Source organism: Mizuhopecten yessoensis, unplaced genomic scaffold (genome assembly GCF_002113885.1).
Source record: "Mizuhopecten yessoensis strain PY_sf001 unplaced genomic scaffold, ASM211388v2 scaffold9847, whole genome shotgun sequence".
NCBI lineage: Eukaryota > Metazoa > Mollusca > Bivalvia > Pectinida > Pectinidae > Mizuhopecten > Mizuhopecten yessoensis.
The window spans coordinates 3,724,026-3,738,419 of record NW_018408252.1 but is presented as its reverse complement, the minus strand read 5'-3'; the positions used below and the strand labels follow the sequence as shown (position 1 = coordinate 3,738,419).

General features: G+C 36.3%; 1 protein-coding gene across 1 annotated transcript; it reads right to left on the bottom strand.

The window, feature by feature from the left end:
* Positions 1–1,594: 1,594 nt before the first annotated feature.
* Positions 1,595–13,572, bottom strand: LOC110458822 (glyoxylate reductase/hydroxypyruvate reductase-like). The gene is made up of 4 exons (XM_021510754.1): positions 12,935–13,572; positions 6,944–7,114; positions 5,198–5,373; positions 1,595–4,545 (listed from the first exon to the last, which is right to left on the bottom strand). The coding sequence occupies exons 1-4, from the start codon at positions 13,131–13,133 to the stop codon at positions 4,126–4,128; spliced, it is 966 nt and encodes a 321-aa protein (XP_021366429.1). The 5' UTR covers positions 13,134–13,572; the 3' UTR covers positions 1,595–4,125.
* Positions 13,573–14,394: the final 822 nt, after the last annotated feature.

The window sequence follows — 14,394 nt, the reverse complement described above, 5'->3', positions numbered from 1 at the left end:
TGACCCATAGAAATTCTGAAATACTGAAAATTTACATTAGGTTCATACGCCTCACAGGTTTATTGTTCTGATGAAGGTGGCAGAGTACAACATATTTAACTATTCATCGAACGTCTTAACATAAACACGTCACTGCTTATGCTAAATGGACCTGTATATACGACCAAAACGCACTTACAAATCATACATGCGGAACACCTCGACCCGAGTACACTACCTTTCATGAAAGACTTGGATGTATATTAAACAAACAATTTAACAGTGTCTCTCAACAGGGTAGCTTTCGGCGACCTCATTGTTTGTCTTCGTCAGCCCTTACTGAAATCAGATTAATCTGGTGACTCGGTCGATCTAATCGGCCCAGGTGCTCCGAATGACAATACATAGTTTACATAGTTTTCGATTAAAGGTGCATGGTACCTATGTAGATTACATCATTTACTTGTATTGAAGTTATCTCCCTTCAAAACACGTATTTAATATTGTCTACACTTGACGAGTGTCAATGCATTGTATGCGAACAATTTCAAATGAACAAAGTTCAAGATACTATTGGTAAAAGATAAGGAAAATTGAAGTAGTTTGGAACTCTTTTGAAAAAAATCCATGCTAGTACTGTAGAGTAGTATACCCCTTTAAGCTAAATTGAAGTTTAAGTTTCTATATTAAATACATATGAGAAATTCAGGTTTTAAGAAGCTCAAAACATTAGAGATGATGAGGATAGCTTAATATAAGTACAATAGTAGCATAATAGCATCGAAACATTTTTTGTTATATCTAGGCGTAAAAAACATTGAGAATTTCATAAAGAGTTATTCAAAATAATAAGAACAATAATCAGTAAGTTGGACCCTCTATATGGAGAATACATATCATTTTGGCCCCTTTTAGATAAAATCACTATAAACAGTAACTCGGGGCCCTATTAGTGAATGAAATTCCTTTCCTTTCAGTGATTGAAACAATTTATTAACATAATAGAGAAATATCTTCGGATATTGTTTTACACCCTCTATTATATAGATTATTGTTTAAATCACTGCAAACACTAATTTCAGCAAATTCTAAATCAGGACTTACGTTTCTTTTACCATATATATTACATATTCATCTCCATCCAATATCCATCTCTCACTGTCAGACACTATTCAGACGTTTAGCACAGACAAATCTAAAGGACGTGTACAAAGTTGATGTTTACAAAATTTCAGGACAAATGGCCAGATAAATCTGGAAAACACTAAGGAGAGATCACATTGGTCTTGAGTAGATTATCTTTCCCTTATGATAAAATGAAAACACCACGGACTTGAGCAAGCCTGGGATAGTCTTGCCCAAGTCCGGTTATTAATTTTTCCCTTAATTTTGTTTTAGGATTTAAGCCCCTGTGGCCATGGGAATAGTGTTATACAATTAATATGCATTTTTTTTTTAATTTAGGACTATTATATTAATCTGCCCAAGAGTTCTTGAAAACGTTATATCCATTTTTTTCGTCAAAATTCATATTTTTTCTGTTGAATTGATACCATTTTATACCTTTCGAATGTCTGTGCTACAATACAGATACACAACACTTTAACAGGGATAATCAACTTTATAATAAGCTTAACTCTTTAATAATCTCAACAATCGTAAACACGTCAAAAATATAAGTGTGTCACTATATTACATATAGTACTACACATATAGCTATACCATCAACTATCACATGATCATACCATATAAGGACAAACCGGATATGTGTGACTGCGTCTTGGACACACCTAAAATAAACACGATACAGTGAAGCTCTTACGTGGAATTTTAAGTTAATAAATATAACATACATGGGGAAAAAATCAATCTTTTACATAGAGTAAGGATTGTACCTTCATACATAGATATTCACAGTTATTTCGTACCTGTGAAATATATAAAACATATAAAGAATCAGGCTTAATACTGTACTTAGAGTGGGCTTATTTCCGTTAAAATCTATTGCAAGATCAAATCATGGACAGGTAGGGTAACCTACCTAAAATAGACAAGACAAGTGTTAATCATGTAAAATAATATACTCAGTGGATTATTTCTATAAGCAACATTTATAATATAATGCTAAAAACATCTTAGAATAAAATCAAAATATACACAAAAGTGTATATCCCAGTTTGTAAAAGAACAAATTTGGTACATAATACGACTTAGATGAGACAATACATATATCAGATAATAAAATAATTTTAAAAAACGGGCTAAAAATTGAGTTCTATCCCTTTTCAGGAGTTAACGATCATATAAGAGTTATATAAGAGTTATCTTCCCTATCACAAGACTTACCTCCCCTGTCAAAAGTAATACACTATTTGTACACAATTGAACTCTTTTTTTTTGCCATAATCTTTTCTATTTCATAGTTTATCTTCTTCTGTTGTCAATTAATTGTGCACAAGTCGATTTATCATCTCATAACATCACCGTGACTGACAAATATTCCTTAAATAAACAGAAATACGTTTGGCCTGCGTGCTTTCCCCCTCAAACGAAAACTACATCATCGTCATATAAACTGTAAAGACTATAATTACCGATTTAAATCGAAACAGTTAAATGTCTCAACGTATCGTTAACTCCTGAAAAGGGATATAAGTAATTTGATAAGAACCATCTATATGTGTGGTCAGTGAGAGATATTATACACCTTTAACAAGTTATGCTTACATGTGAGAATAACCTATACGTTACCAAACTATCTGCAATAGACGTATGTACAGTTTTATAGACAATAACAAACAAAAATAGTAAGAGGACCAAAATACAATGCATTACCCTATAAGACGTTGATATACAACATTATGTATTTGTCCATTTCAGTGTGTATTATTATTAAATATGTTTATTATATATAATTCATTGATTCTTTGTTGAGATTTCAAGAAAAAAACAAAAATGAGAAATAAAATGTACGATTCTTTGATTAACAGTATTGGTCATCATGATGAACTATAGGGCGCTTATTGTCAGTTGTATGGTAGCCTAGCGTCATCCTTAGTATACAAACCGGATGTCCCAGATGTATCCAAATTCACATGTAATTGGTCACAGATAACACTATAAATGACTTACTCTTTATCGAATTCAAAATTAAATAGACATCTATTAATTGAAAAGATAATACAGTGATAAAAAACATGAATACAAAGCTTCAAAGGAGTGGTGCCAATTTTCTGCATTAGTGTATCTATAACTCTACATGTCTTGGGGTTATTTTATTATAATATGACATGAAATTATAGTCAGCTCGGAAACCATTCCGAGATATGAGGGGGTAAAGTGGGGACCATCACACAATTTTATAAAAAAAACCTGCATGTAATATTTGGAAGTTTCTTATTAATGTATATTGTATATAAAAAACTAAAAATGGAAATAATAAAAATGTCAGAAAAAGTAGCACATAGTCCATAATTAGGTCACTATGACTTTGTTATATTTAACACACATATGGAGATATTAGCCAGGTGCCATAGGACTAATTGTTAGCGCCTGATAAGGAAGTACCTGCGAATTCCACAAAATTGTATTGATTAATGTATATGCTACTTGTATTGATTATAAAAAATTTAAATCCATGTACTGTAAAGCACTTTAGAGTGGCTTATTCTAGCTAGATAGGGCGTTGTAACGAGTGTTGTATATTTCTATTTTTAATGGATCAATTTCTTAAATATTGCTGTAATTGTATTTAACCATGTGAATGTTTGTTGAACATAAGTGACATTTTGTGACATATATACGCGTGTTAGAATAAAATACAAAAAAATATGAATATCAAAGATACAAAAATAGCATACTGAATTAAATGGCACTCAAAATCTTTCATTAACGTTTTAAAAACCATTGTCTATGTCATTGAAAATTAAAATTGTTAACGAACGTTGACCTTGACTTTAATAACTGTTAGTTTTATGAGATTCTTAACGTTTCAATACCATCTGCTAATCATGTGAGTATTTCAAAGCAAAATATCAATAACATATTTCCAACATTGTTCTTAATATAAAACACCAAACAAATTATTCATGTGCCCTTTGACCTATGCTATTCTGTAAGTACCAAGTACAACTTTGGTCCGAACCTTTATTTTACAAGACCGTAAGGGACCTCGCCATTCATAACTGAAAGGATATTTTTGGCTGCTATCTCGGCCATGTGGTTTCTAGAATCCCACGTGTTACTTCCCATGTGTGGAAGTATGATGCAGTTCGTCAAACCGACCAATGGATGGTCATGTGGTAGAGGTTCCGGTTCGGTGACGTCCAATCCAGCCGCATAAATTTCACCGGAAGTGAGTGCGTCATAGAGATCATCATGCTGGACCACGCCCCCTCTACCACTGTTGATCAAGATGGCGGTCTTCTTCATCTTTTTGAAGGTGTCTTTGTTGAACTTGTGCTTCGTGGCTTCTGAGAGGTTGCAGCATATAATAACCACGTCCGACTCCTTTATCATTGTATCGAAATCGGTAAACTCAGCACCTACGTCACCAGCATAGCTTACCTGTAATATAATGCGATCACGTGATAAAAATAAACTTTATTTATTTTACAACAATTGTTAAACAAGTTATGTCAACTTATATTAATCACTTTTATTGGCCCGGATGTAAGCGCGCGGAGGTCTAAGCATAGGAGGAGACCGGAGTACCCGGAGAAAACCCATGTAGTGGGGCAGGTGACACCATACCTATCACGTGATATCCATGGTAGATCTTAACATTTACCATAACACGTATGATATGGAGTGTGGTATTAAAATATACACTGGATGTGAACTTCTCAATTTTCACGAAAATATATCTTTTTTTCGTAATTGCGTTTCACACGATTAGTTGCAAATTTAGTTTCGCGAAGAGAGCTCAAACGAGCACATAATCGAGGTGTCCCTTATTTACAAATGATAAATAAAATATTATGTTATAATAGCTAGATATTTGAAATTTTGCAGTAATTGATCTCCTCATAAATATACGTCATTTCTATGTTTTTGCTAAATATAACCGATGACAATATACATTATAGCATTTCTCCCGAAGTTACATATTGTCATATCAAATTAATTAACAACCGATTAGCGTAAACAATTAACTTAGTTCAGTCTTTATAAATTTAACCAAAACGAAACCAGATTTAAAATTATTTCATATATTTACCTCACAGATGTCATTATACAGGATTCGACTGATTCCGAATGGACGCACACGCTTGGCAACTCCACAACCAATCCGACCAAGTCCGAGGATTCCCACTGTCCGGCCGGTCAGTTCGACACCGCACAACCACATTGGCTTCCAGGGACCCCAGTGTCCACTCTTAACGGAATCTACACCTGTAACATCAACACCCGTATGTGTTAATTTACTGTATCTACAGGTGATTGAATGGATGGCCTCTCGCACTGGATAATTTCGGACTTGGGCAAGGCTTCCATTATAGAAATACAGGCCTTTTACACCTGCCGTAAACATGTCAGTACGTTCACATTGTGTGCAGTGCTCAAATCGATTGGTACTGCCCCTTCCACACACGCATACACTCACACACAAAACGCCTCGGACCTATATGCAATGATATTTGTCATACAACAGGCAAAATAGGCATGCATACGTGTCGTGTATATAACAGGTCAAGTAGGCCTGTATAAGTGTCGTGTATACTTCAGGTCCACTATACCTGTATAAGTGTCGTGTACACAACAGGTCCAATAGGCCTGTATATGTGTCGTATATGCAACATGCCAAGTAATAATAATAATAATTGGAGGCTCTTTCTTACATACCGCTTTATCACAACCTAGTTCGTAGGTCGTCTCAAAGCGGTTCACAAATTATTATCCGTGGTTATAGGGCCTTTTCAACGTTAACTAGCCAGTACATTTCTAAACTCCCTGGGGCGCTAACAGCTAGCATTCAACAATTCTAGCACTGCCCAACAACGTATTCATTTTCAGCTGAGTCGACCGGATCAAGCGGAGTAAAGTATCTTGCTCAAGGATACAACACATTGCCGTGCCGTGGCGCGAACCCGCAACCCTTATGTCACGAGTCCGGCGTCCTACCACTGGACTACCGTGCCTCCTTAGTAGGCCTGTATAAGTGTCGTGTAAACCAACAAGTCCAGTAGTTCCATTTAAGTGTCGTGTATACAACAGGTCAAGTAGGCCTTAATAAGTGTCGTGTATACAACAGGTCAAGTAGTTCTGTATATAGTCGTGTATACATCAGCTCAAGTAGTTTTATATATAGTCGTGTATACATCAGCTCAAGTAGGTCTGTTTAAGTCTCGTGTATACAACAGGTCAAGTAATTCAGTATATAGTCGTGTATACATCAGCTCAATTAGGCCTGTATAAGCGTCGTGTATACAACAGGTCCAGAAGGCCTGTACGAGTTTCATGTAAAGTCGTGTATAAAACAGGTCAAGTAGGACTGCATTAGTGTCGTGTTTGCAACAAGCCCAGTAGGCCTGTATTTGTGTCGTGAATACAACAGGTCAAGTAGGCCTGTATAAGTTTTACCGACATGTGCACAAATGGTCCAATGAGGCTGTAATTCTGACGTGTATACAGCACATATTTTAGGCCTGCTTTATTGTCGTGGCTACAACTGATGAAATAGACCTTTCGTGGATGCGAAGGGTTCATTAGACCTGTAGCACATAATGTTGAATAGCTGATTATACGAACCCTCATAGGTATCTGTCGATGTAGATATAGAAGGATGTTATATCATAAAAGCAATGTACGAGAACGTTCCTCTAGTCTAGCCGGAATTCTTACTCAAGACTTCCAAGCCTATTTCAGACGCCATTAAACATTTACTGTAAGGACGTGTTCGATCTGTCTGGTCCTAATTGGCGTCATTACCAACCACCAAAACACGTGCCTATTATTGCCTTACCTTCGATCAGTCTCCTCGCGGTCAGTAGCAATAGGGATAGGGTCAATTCGGCTACGCTGTCCGTGGAGACATTCGGAGTATTAGCAACCAAGATTCCCCTCCTTCGGCACTCCTCTATATCTATGTGTTCGTAACCCACAGACATGGTTGTGATCACCTTCAGAGATGGCCCTGTGATAAACGAAGCACTGGGTACTATATATCGTTCAGCTCGCTCGAGAAATTCCCGAGATATCAACATTTTAATCCTCATTATCCTAATGAAATAAGTTTCTTTTTCTTGAGAAAAAATGTGTTTCATTGATTTAAACATATTTTATTGCAAATAATAGATGTTGCAAACGAATTGGACACAAGTTTTGCCAACTTATTAAAGTCCTCTTCGACAAAACTTGATTGATTACATACATATCACGCAATGTTAGAGCTACTTAAATATACATATGACAAGAAAGAATTGTAGGTAAGAGATGGGACAAAGAAGAGATCGAGATGTTTTTCCAAACATATTGGACACAGCTAACTTAAGTTTTATTGCATGGTATAATTTGTTTTCATCTAGATTGTGAGCCATGTGAGTGTTCATTCTCCACGTAAACGGAGCTTGTGATATGCTGAGCGCTATTCACACACCTTCAGCTTGTCTATTGTCCATTACATCCCGTATCCTAATTGTCTTTAATTGATATGTGGGAAAACTAAGACAGGAAAGTGAAGACTTTTCTGACACCTGTCTCTGTGTAAGGACATTGTGTATTATCACAGGGACGTGGAGATTTGTTACTTTGTTGTGCCCAATCCTGATATGCAGAGAGTAAACGGTGTTAAATGTTTCCATCAATGTTTAGTGTGATCCGAACCATACATACCTAATTCAACAGACTATCAGGTCCCTGTGTATATATTCCAATTAATGAGATTGACTAGATGAATAATTTAAAGTTTCATAAGTGATTGGATGGTAAAATGAAATAACGTGCACCTCTATCACAAACGCCCATAATGAAACATGGCCCTGGGCTCCTACAATAATTTAAGCGACATTTTATGAACAATCAACGGGGTTGATGCAATTTAAGCGAAATTTTATGAACAGTCAATGGAAGACACTGATCTTCATCCCCTTCATTACTCCCAGAAGAAATATGTGTATGATAGGTGCCTTCTAGCGTGATGTGCTGATATTTTAATTTCTCTGAGGCTAACAAACCCAGTAGATTTGCGAGCGTCAGAAAATGATCAAATTGGATGATCCTAGGAGGCGATTGATATGGAAACCACTCCAGAATCCGGAAATTGTGTCCGTGAGTCTATGGAACACATGTCTAGAAGCGTGTTAAACTTGATCTACTGTTGCCATTGCAAGATTCAAGATTATTTACAAATGATTAAGGAATAACAACATCAATATTCTCCGTAATACTTCAGGTTACATAAAATAAACATTACACTAGATATTATACCGACACAGATGTTCTATATCTTTATGTATTGCGTACATGACACAGATTGCTTTCACAGTGAATATTCAAATGTTATCAATATTTAGCGTTACATCTCTCAAACTCTTATGCATTCACATAAATCTGAATCGTCCAATCGCTTTTTCAGCTAGTAGTGTAAAAGCACAGGATCTCGTTCTGCTGTATTTCTCGCTCGCCCAGATTTTGTGTGTGGAGTAATTTGATTGGGTGGGGATGCCATGCTGCATATAGTAGCTTATCCTGGTCACAGGCATCTGGGATTTTTTTACAGTAGGTATATTTGAACGTGGACCGATTCAGATATGAAGAGAGTACTTTTAGACACGTTAAGGATTAAAATCAACACTTGTTCAAATGTCAATCCCTCTCCACTCCCTAATGATCGTGGAGTATAAACTAATATATAAGATCACAGCGGAGGGGGTATGTAACAGTTACATAGGATGGCCTTTTATCCAGTGTTGATCTAAACCCGTATTTCCTCTAATATTACTCTCTACAGATCAGGATAGGTCTATACCTGCTACAACCAATTCGCAAGTCCCTGTGATCGACGTGATGACATGCCAGCAAATTTGCATTTTACTGGCCCTTGAGTGGCCCATCATGTTTGGCACTGTCTTGATATACAATTAACTTTTAAGAGGTCGCAAAACCTTGACCAAACAAACAAGCAAACAAATTATAAGGGCCACATGTGACGTATGTTGGATATTAAGCCATCTAATATCAAATATTCATGCCGATTAACAGATTTATGATGTACCGGTATGACAAATATGTTATTAGGTATGATATTACGTTGCTGGTTTATTATACGTTAAGTTTCAGTCTAAATGTGAAGCGTATAACAAAAACTACCGTTAAAACCGGCGATGAATGTGTCAGCTTCGTAATAACCGATTTTATCTCTGATAAGTCGACTAAGACAGAAAATGTCTATATATCTGACGTTTTATTGACTGCTTGGAATATTAATAATTTTATCGGCTGCTGATGCTAGTTTTAAACAGTGTGAAAATAGCAGCTGCTCTTAATGTGTTTATTTATGAAACTCGAGAGAAAATCGAATATCCTGTTTACCGAGCAATATGCGTACATACTAATGATGTACGTCACACACAGAGGAAAGAGGTGTGGCAAGTGCACATCATGTACGTCTCATTTATAATACACATAACACACACATACAAACCACGTGATAGAAATCCATACGTGCACATCATACACATACAGACCGTAGGACGAGATCATCCGTGGAGCCACGCCCCTTTTGTACTCCCGACTTAGTGTTTTTTTATCATTTGAGCGTCTAATCATGCACGAGGGGGAATAACTCTTATTAAGCGTAAACAAAAAGATCACAGAGAACGTGTACGTGCCAGCTACCATGTTGCTCGTTTGTACGCCTATAACGTGTACGTGCCAGCTACCATGTTGCTCGTTTGTACGCCTAAATATTATCATTGTGGGTGTTAAACCCGGAAATATTTCAATGAATCTGATTGTCTGGAAAAGTTCAATGTTTGCACGTAAACAACAAACTATTAACCTAATATCCTTTTTCTAACGACGATCTTTAGTAAAGGGACCCCTACATTATTTAATGTTCTACTATTCAAGATATATGAGCAGATATCAATGGACTAAATGATAAAGTTTGGTACCGTCTTGTTACTTTCGCGTAAATGCTCTATATAAAAGACAAATCCATTAAACAGTAATAGCGTATTTATAGTGAGACCTTGTTATAAATGGGCTATTACAGATATGTGACATTGACAGTTATATGTTATTTTTAAATTACGTGATAAACACATATAAACACATGATGTTAAACTAATCTATTCTCAGAAATGTGACTGTTTCACATCACGTATTTTATTTATAGACACATAACGTTTACATATATATGACCTCTTTATGTGTTATTTATGAAGTTGTGGACTTAATATCAAGATTATTTTTAATAGCTGACACCATGACCCTAGCTTGACCAAACTGGAAAGGTATGGGTCGGGCAAGGGCTAATTGAAACTGGGCTCCCGGGGTGAAGTCCCAAGGTGGGGGTCCGGGGATCTTCGCCTCACGGAGGCAGTATACATCTAAGCACAAAACTATCATGAGGGAGGGGGTTGGGATTAGGGTTGGGAAGGCGGTAGCGGTGCATGGGATTTAACCCCGCCCCCTCTCTTTGCAGGCTACGGCCATGGTTATGTGACCTTTTGCATTGTTTCTTCTTACCAGTGCAATGTGCATTTTTTTCACAACAGTATAAAGAGATAAAAAAAACATATGTGATCAGAGTAAGATAGTCCAGCTGGTGTTTGGTTAGTATCATACACATTACTGTGTAGTATTGCATAACATGGGCGGAGTTATATAATACCAATACAAGTATAGTAACCACTACACTAACTTAAGGATGTATCGTATGTTGTAGCTATGATATCTATTCGAGTTATCTCCCTTAACTAGTTAACAAGAAATGTTTTTTACGTCTTGTTATTATTTGTTTTCATTTCAATTAAACGTGTTGCACGTCTTTGTAACCTTATTGTATTTGTACCTAGCATACTCATTTGTTTTCTTTTAACCGAAACAATATATAATCAAATAAATAATGCAGTAGCATCGCATATATATGTTTCCTTCACACTGCATTTTGTTTCATTGCATACATTTTATAACTAGCAAGTCATCTTCCCGACCGCGTGGGTTTCATTCGGTACTGTACTCCGGTTTCCTGCCCTGTGCACAAACATCCGGGCTAACACATGGATGGATTTACGTTGATACATTTGTATAAAATGTTTCATAATTGTTGTAAAATAAATGAATAAATAANTTCCCCTCCCCCGACTTATGTTGACCTTTCTGAAATATTTCTATTTTCTATATTCTATAGATTTTACGCTTTGAAAATCAGTCATGTTGACAATGCGTTCTGCCAGTACCCTTTTAGTTACCGAAGCTGGATGTTTTGAAACTAGTATGGCTACCGTTAAAGTCAATATTCGTGTTTCAATTAACAAGTGCTGCTTATGACGTCACTTGAAAGCTTACATAATCTTAAATTGTCAAAGGATGATTGATAAATGCCAACATCAACGATAAGATACGATAGCACAAGGTACTGTAGCACGAACCCGCTTCTCTTAATATAAACATATGAAGAGCCATGTGAAGGATAAAAGCAGCTAGTTTTTTAGTCGGTTGTTAAATCTTATTTTTTTCTATATTTACTTACTTCACATGGACATTTAATCCTTTTTATCATACATATGTATATATATATAGGTACATAATTATAAAGCTTGCCCTCTCAACTTGGGAGAACACAGCTAACACAGCTTACACAGGGGACATAATTCATTGTCTCTACCTCTCTTTCTCACACAGGGGATTGTACTCACATGTAGCTTAATTCGTACCTTTTCAAGATTGCATACACAATACAGGTACGTATACCACAGCAACCTATATCACGACCTTGTCTTTATGGTATAGCTATTGTATCACAGGGGACTGTACCTATAATGATCCTTGTCCTTTATATTACCAGGGCAGTGGTCTGTGTTTGTTTGTGTGTGACCGTTAGTATCCACACATGTTTAAACGGACGTGTAGACAAACATACATTCAATAACCTCATTTATGTCAGAGACGGACGTACAGACAAACCAACGTCATGGCTATGGACATAAAAACAAACAGACGATTATACTATAAACCAATAACTTCACTTAGATACTGACGCTCTGACAAATATACATTGCAAACAATACCTTCAATTACATCACAGACGGACGCTCAGAAAAATATACAATGTATACAAATAAGGTCACACACGTCTCAGTCAGACGCACAGACAAATATACAATGAATAACATCACTAACGTTACAGACGAAAGGACTGACACATATACAATGTATACAAATAACTTCACATACGTCACAGACGGACGCACAAACAAATATACAATGTGTACAAATAACTTCAATGACGTCACAGACGGTCGCACAGACAGATATACAATGTATACAGATAACTTCACCTACGTCAAAGACGGACTCACAGACAAATATACAATGTATACAAATAACGTCACCTATGTGACAGACGGAAGCACAAACAAATATACAATATATACAAATAACGTCACCTATGTGACAGACGGACGCACAAACAAATATACAATAGTTTCAAATATTTACCTTTACGTCACAGACGGACGCACAGACAAATATACAATAGTTTCAAATATTTACCTATGCATGTACAATAACTTCACTTACGTCACAGACGGACGCACAGACAAATATACGATGCATAAAACAACTTCATTAGTCAAACTATTATCGCCCTGATGGACATATGAAATGTACAAACATATGGAATATACACAACCCAGCTTACGTCAAAACGGACGTAAGGACGGACACGTACACAAAAACTAAGCTCTTATGTTACGGAGGACTAGTGTATAGCGATCATTGCACTTACCGGCCTTTTCTATAACTTCCTTGTCAATGTTATCTGTCAGCATGCATAGAAGTCCATTTATCCCCGACACGTGCTTCAGTATTTCCTCATTAGGAATAGCTTCGTCTTCCTCCCAACTCGTTACGTCACAGTGGCCATTCAGTAGATCCAGACCTGTATCTGGTATCCTCCTCGTTATGTAAACTTTAAATTTCGACATTTCTATGAATAAATTATATTTCTAAATACAATGTATAAACTTTGTTAAATAATTGTTTATCGATCGTAACAGATCAAATATGATGTCTTCCTTCCAGGTTTTGAGTGGTTACTCAGTGATATTGCGGCAGTCACTGTGAGAGAACACGCTATAAATAGCTCATGAACGTCTATTTATAAAAAAAACAATCGCAGACTTGGTAATACCCCTGTGATATTGCGAATCGTCGGACACACCTACGTCGTGTCTGATCAAGTAGTGTTATGATAATTTCAACACATGCGTTTCAAATATAAATGTCTATTGAGTAAACAGGCTATTACATAACAGGGATTTACGCAATACTTCCGTTGTAAAAACTGCACTCCTGCACTCAGACACGTAGCCACAACGCACGCCGGTCGTCACACGTGTATTGAACGGTCAGACGAGACAACCCTGCACAATTAACGGAACTTCTCGGCTTTTACCAGATAATCTATACGGATGTTCTCGGTATTTGTCCTCGAAACCCAATATAATACATTCGACCTACGTTTGGCGGATCACCGTCTCCTTGCTTAAAGGCCAAGGTGACTTTCGTGGATCGTCTGCACGAGGGAATTCCCGTTATTTCGTAAGACAAACGTGATACAATTGCGCTTGAATGTATTGATCGATGTATTGATCGTGTCGGCTGGTATAATTGTGTGATTCATATCATTGCAGTCTTCGTATACATGTCTGATTTTATTGTGCATATTTCATGTGAGAATGAATTAATTACGACGTAAGCTAGCGACTGTAGTCGCATTATTTTCAATGCCCATACGTGTATATAAACTGTAAGCAATTACGCAGTATGTTTGGACGTCCCCTTTATAATGCCAAAATGTGTCCTAATATCGTGGTTTTTTTTTATTTCATTTTTTTTCTCTCCAAAAGTTTACAACTTAAAGGTACAGGATATTTAATTTACTACAACCATACATATTCAATACATGCTTACCGAATACATTTTGGCCGTATAACGCAGTTTTATTTGGTATCGGGAAGTGTTATTTTTATAATTATTTTGATTTAAATCAGATTATACATTAGATACACGAAAGATATATATTTGAGGGATTTAAAACCAATCTTACAACTTGTGTTGATTATTCTCTAGTTTTATTTTAATATTTACGTTTTATGCGAATAAACTATAATTTCCTGCAATGTTGAGAATTAAAAAATTTCAGATAACGTTTGTCTGGTGTATTATTACATGGTGTTGTTCTTG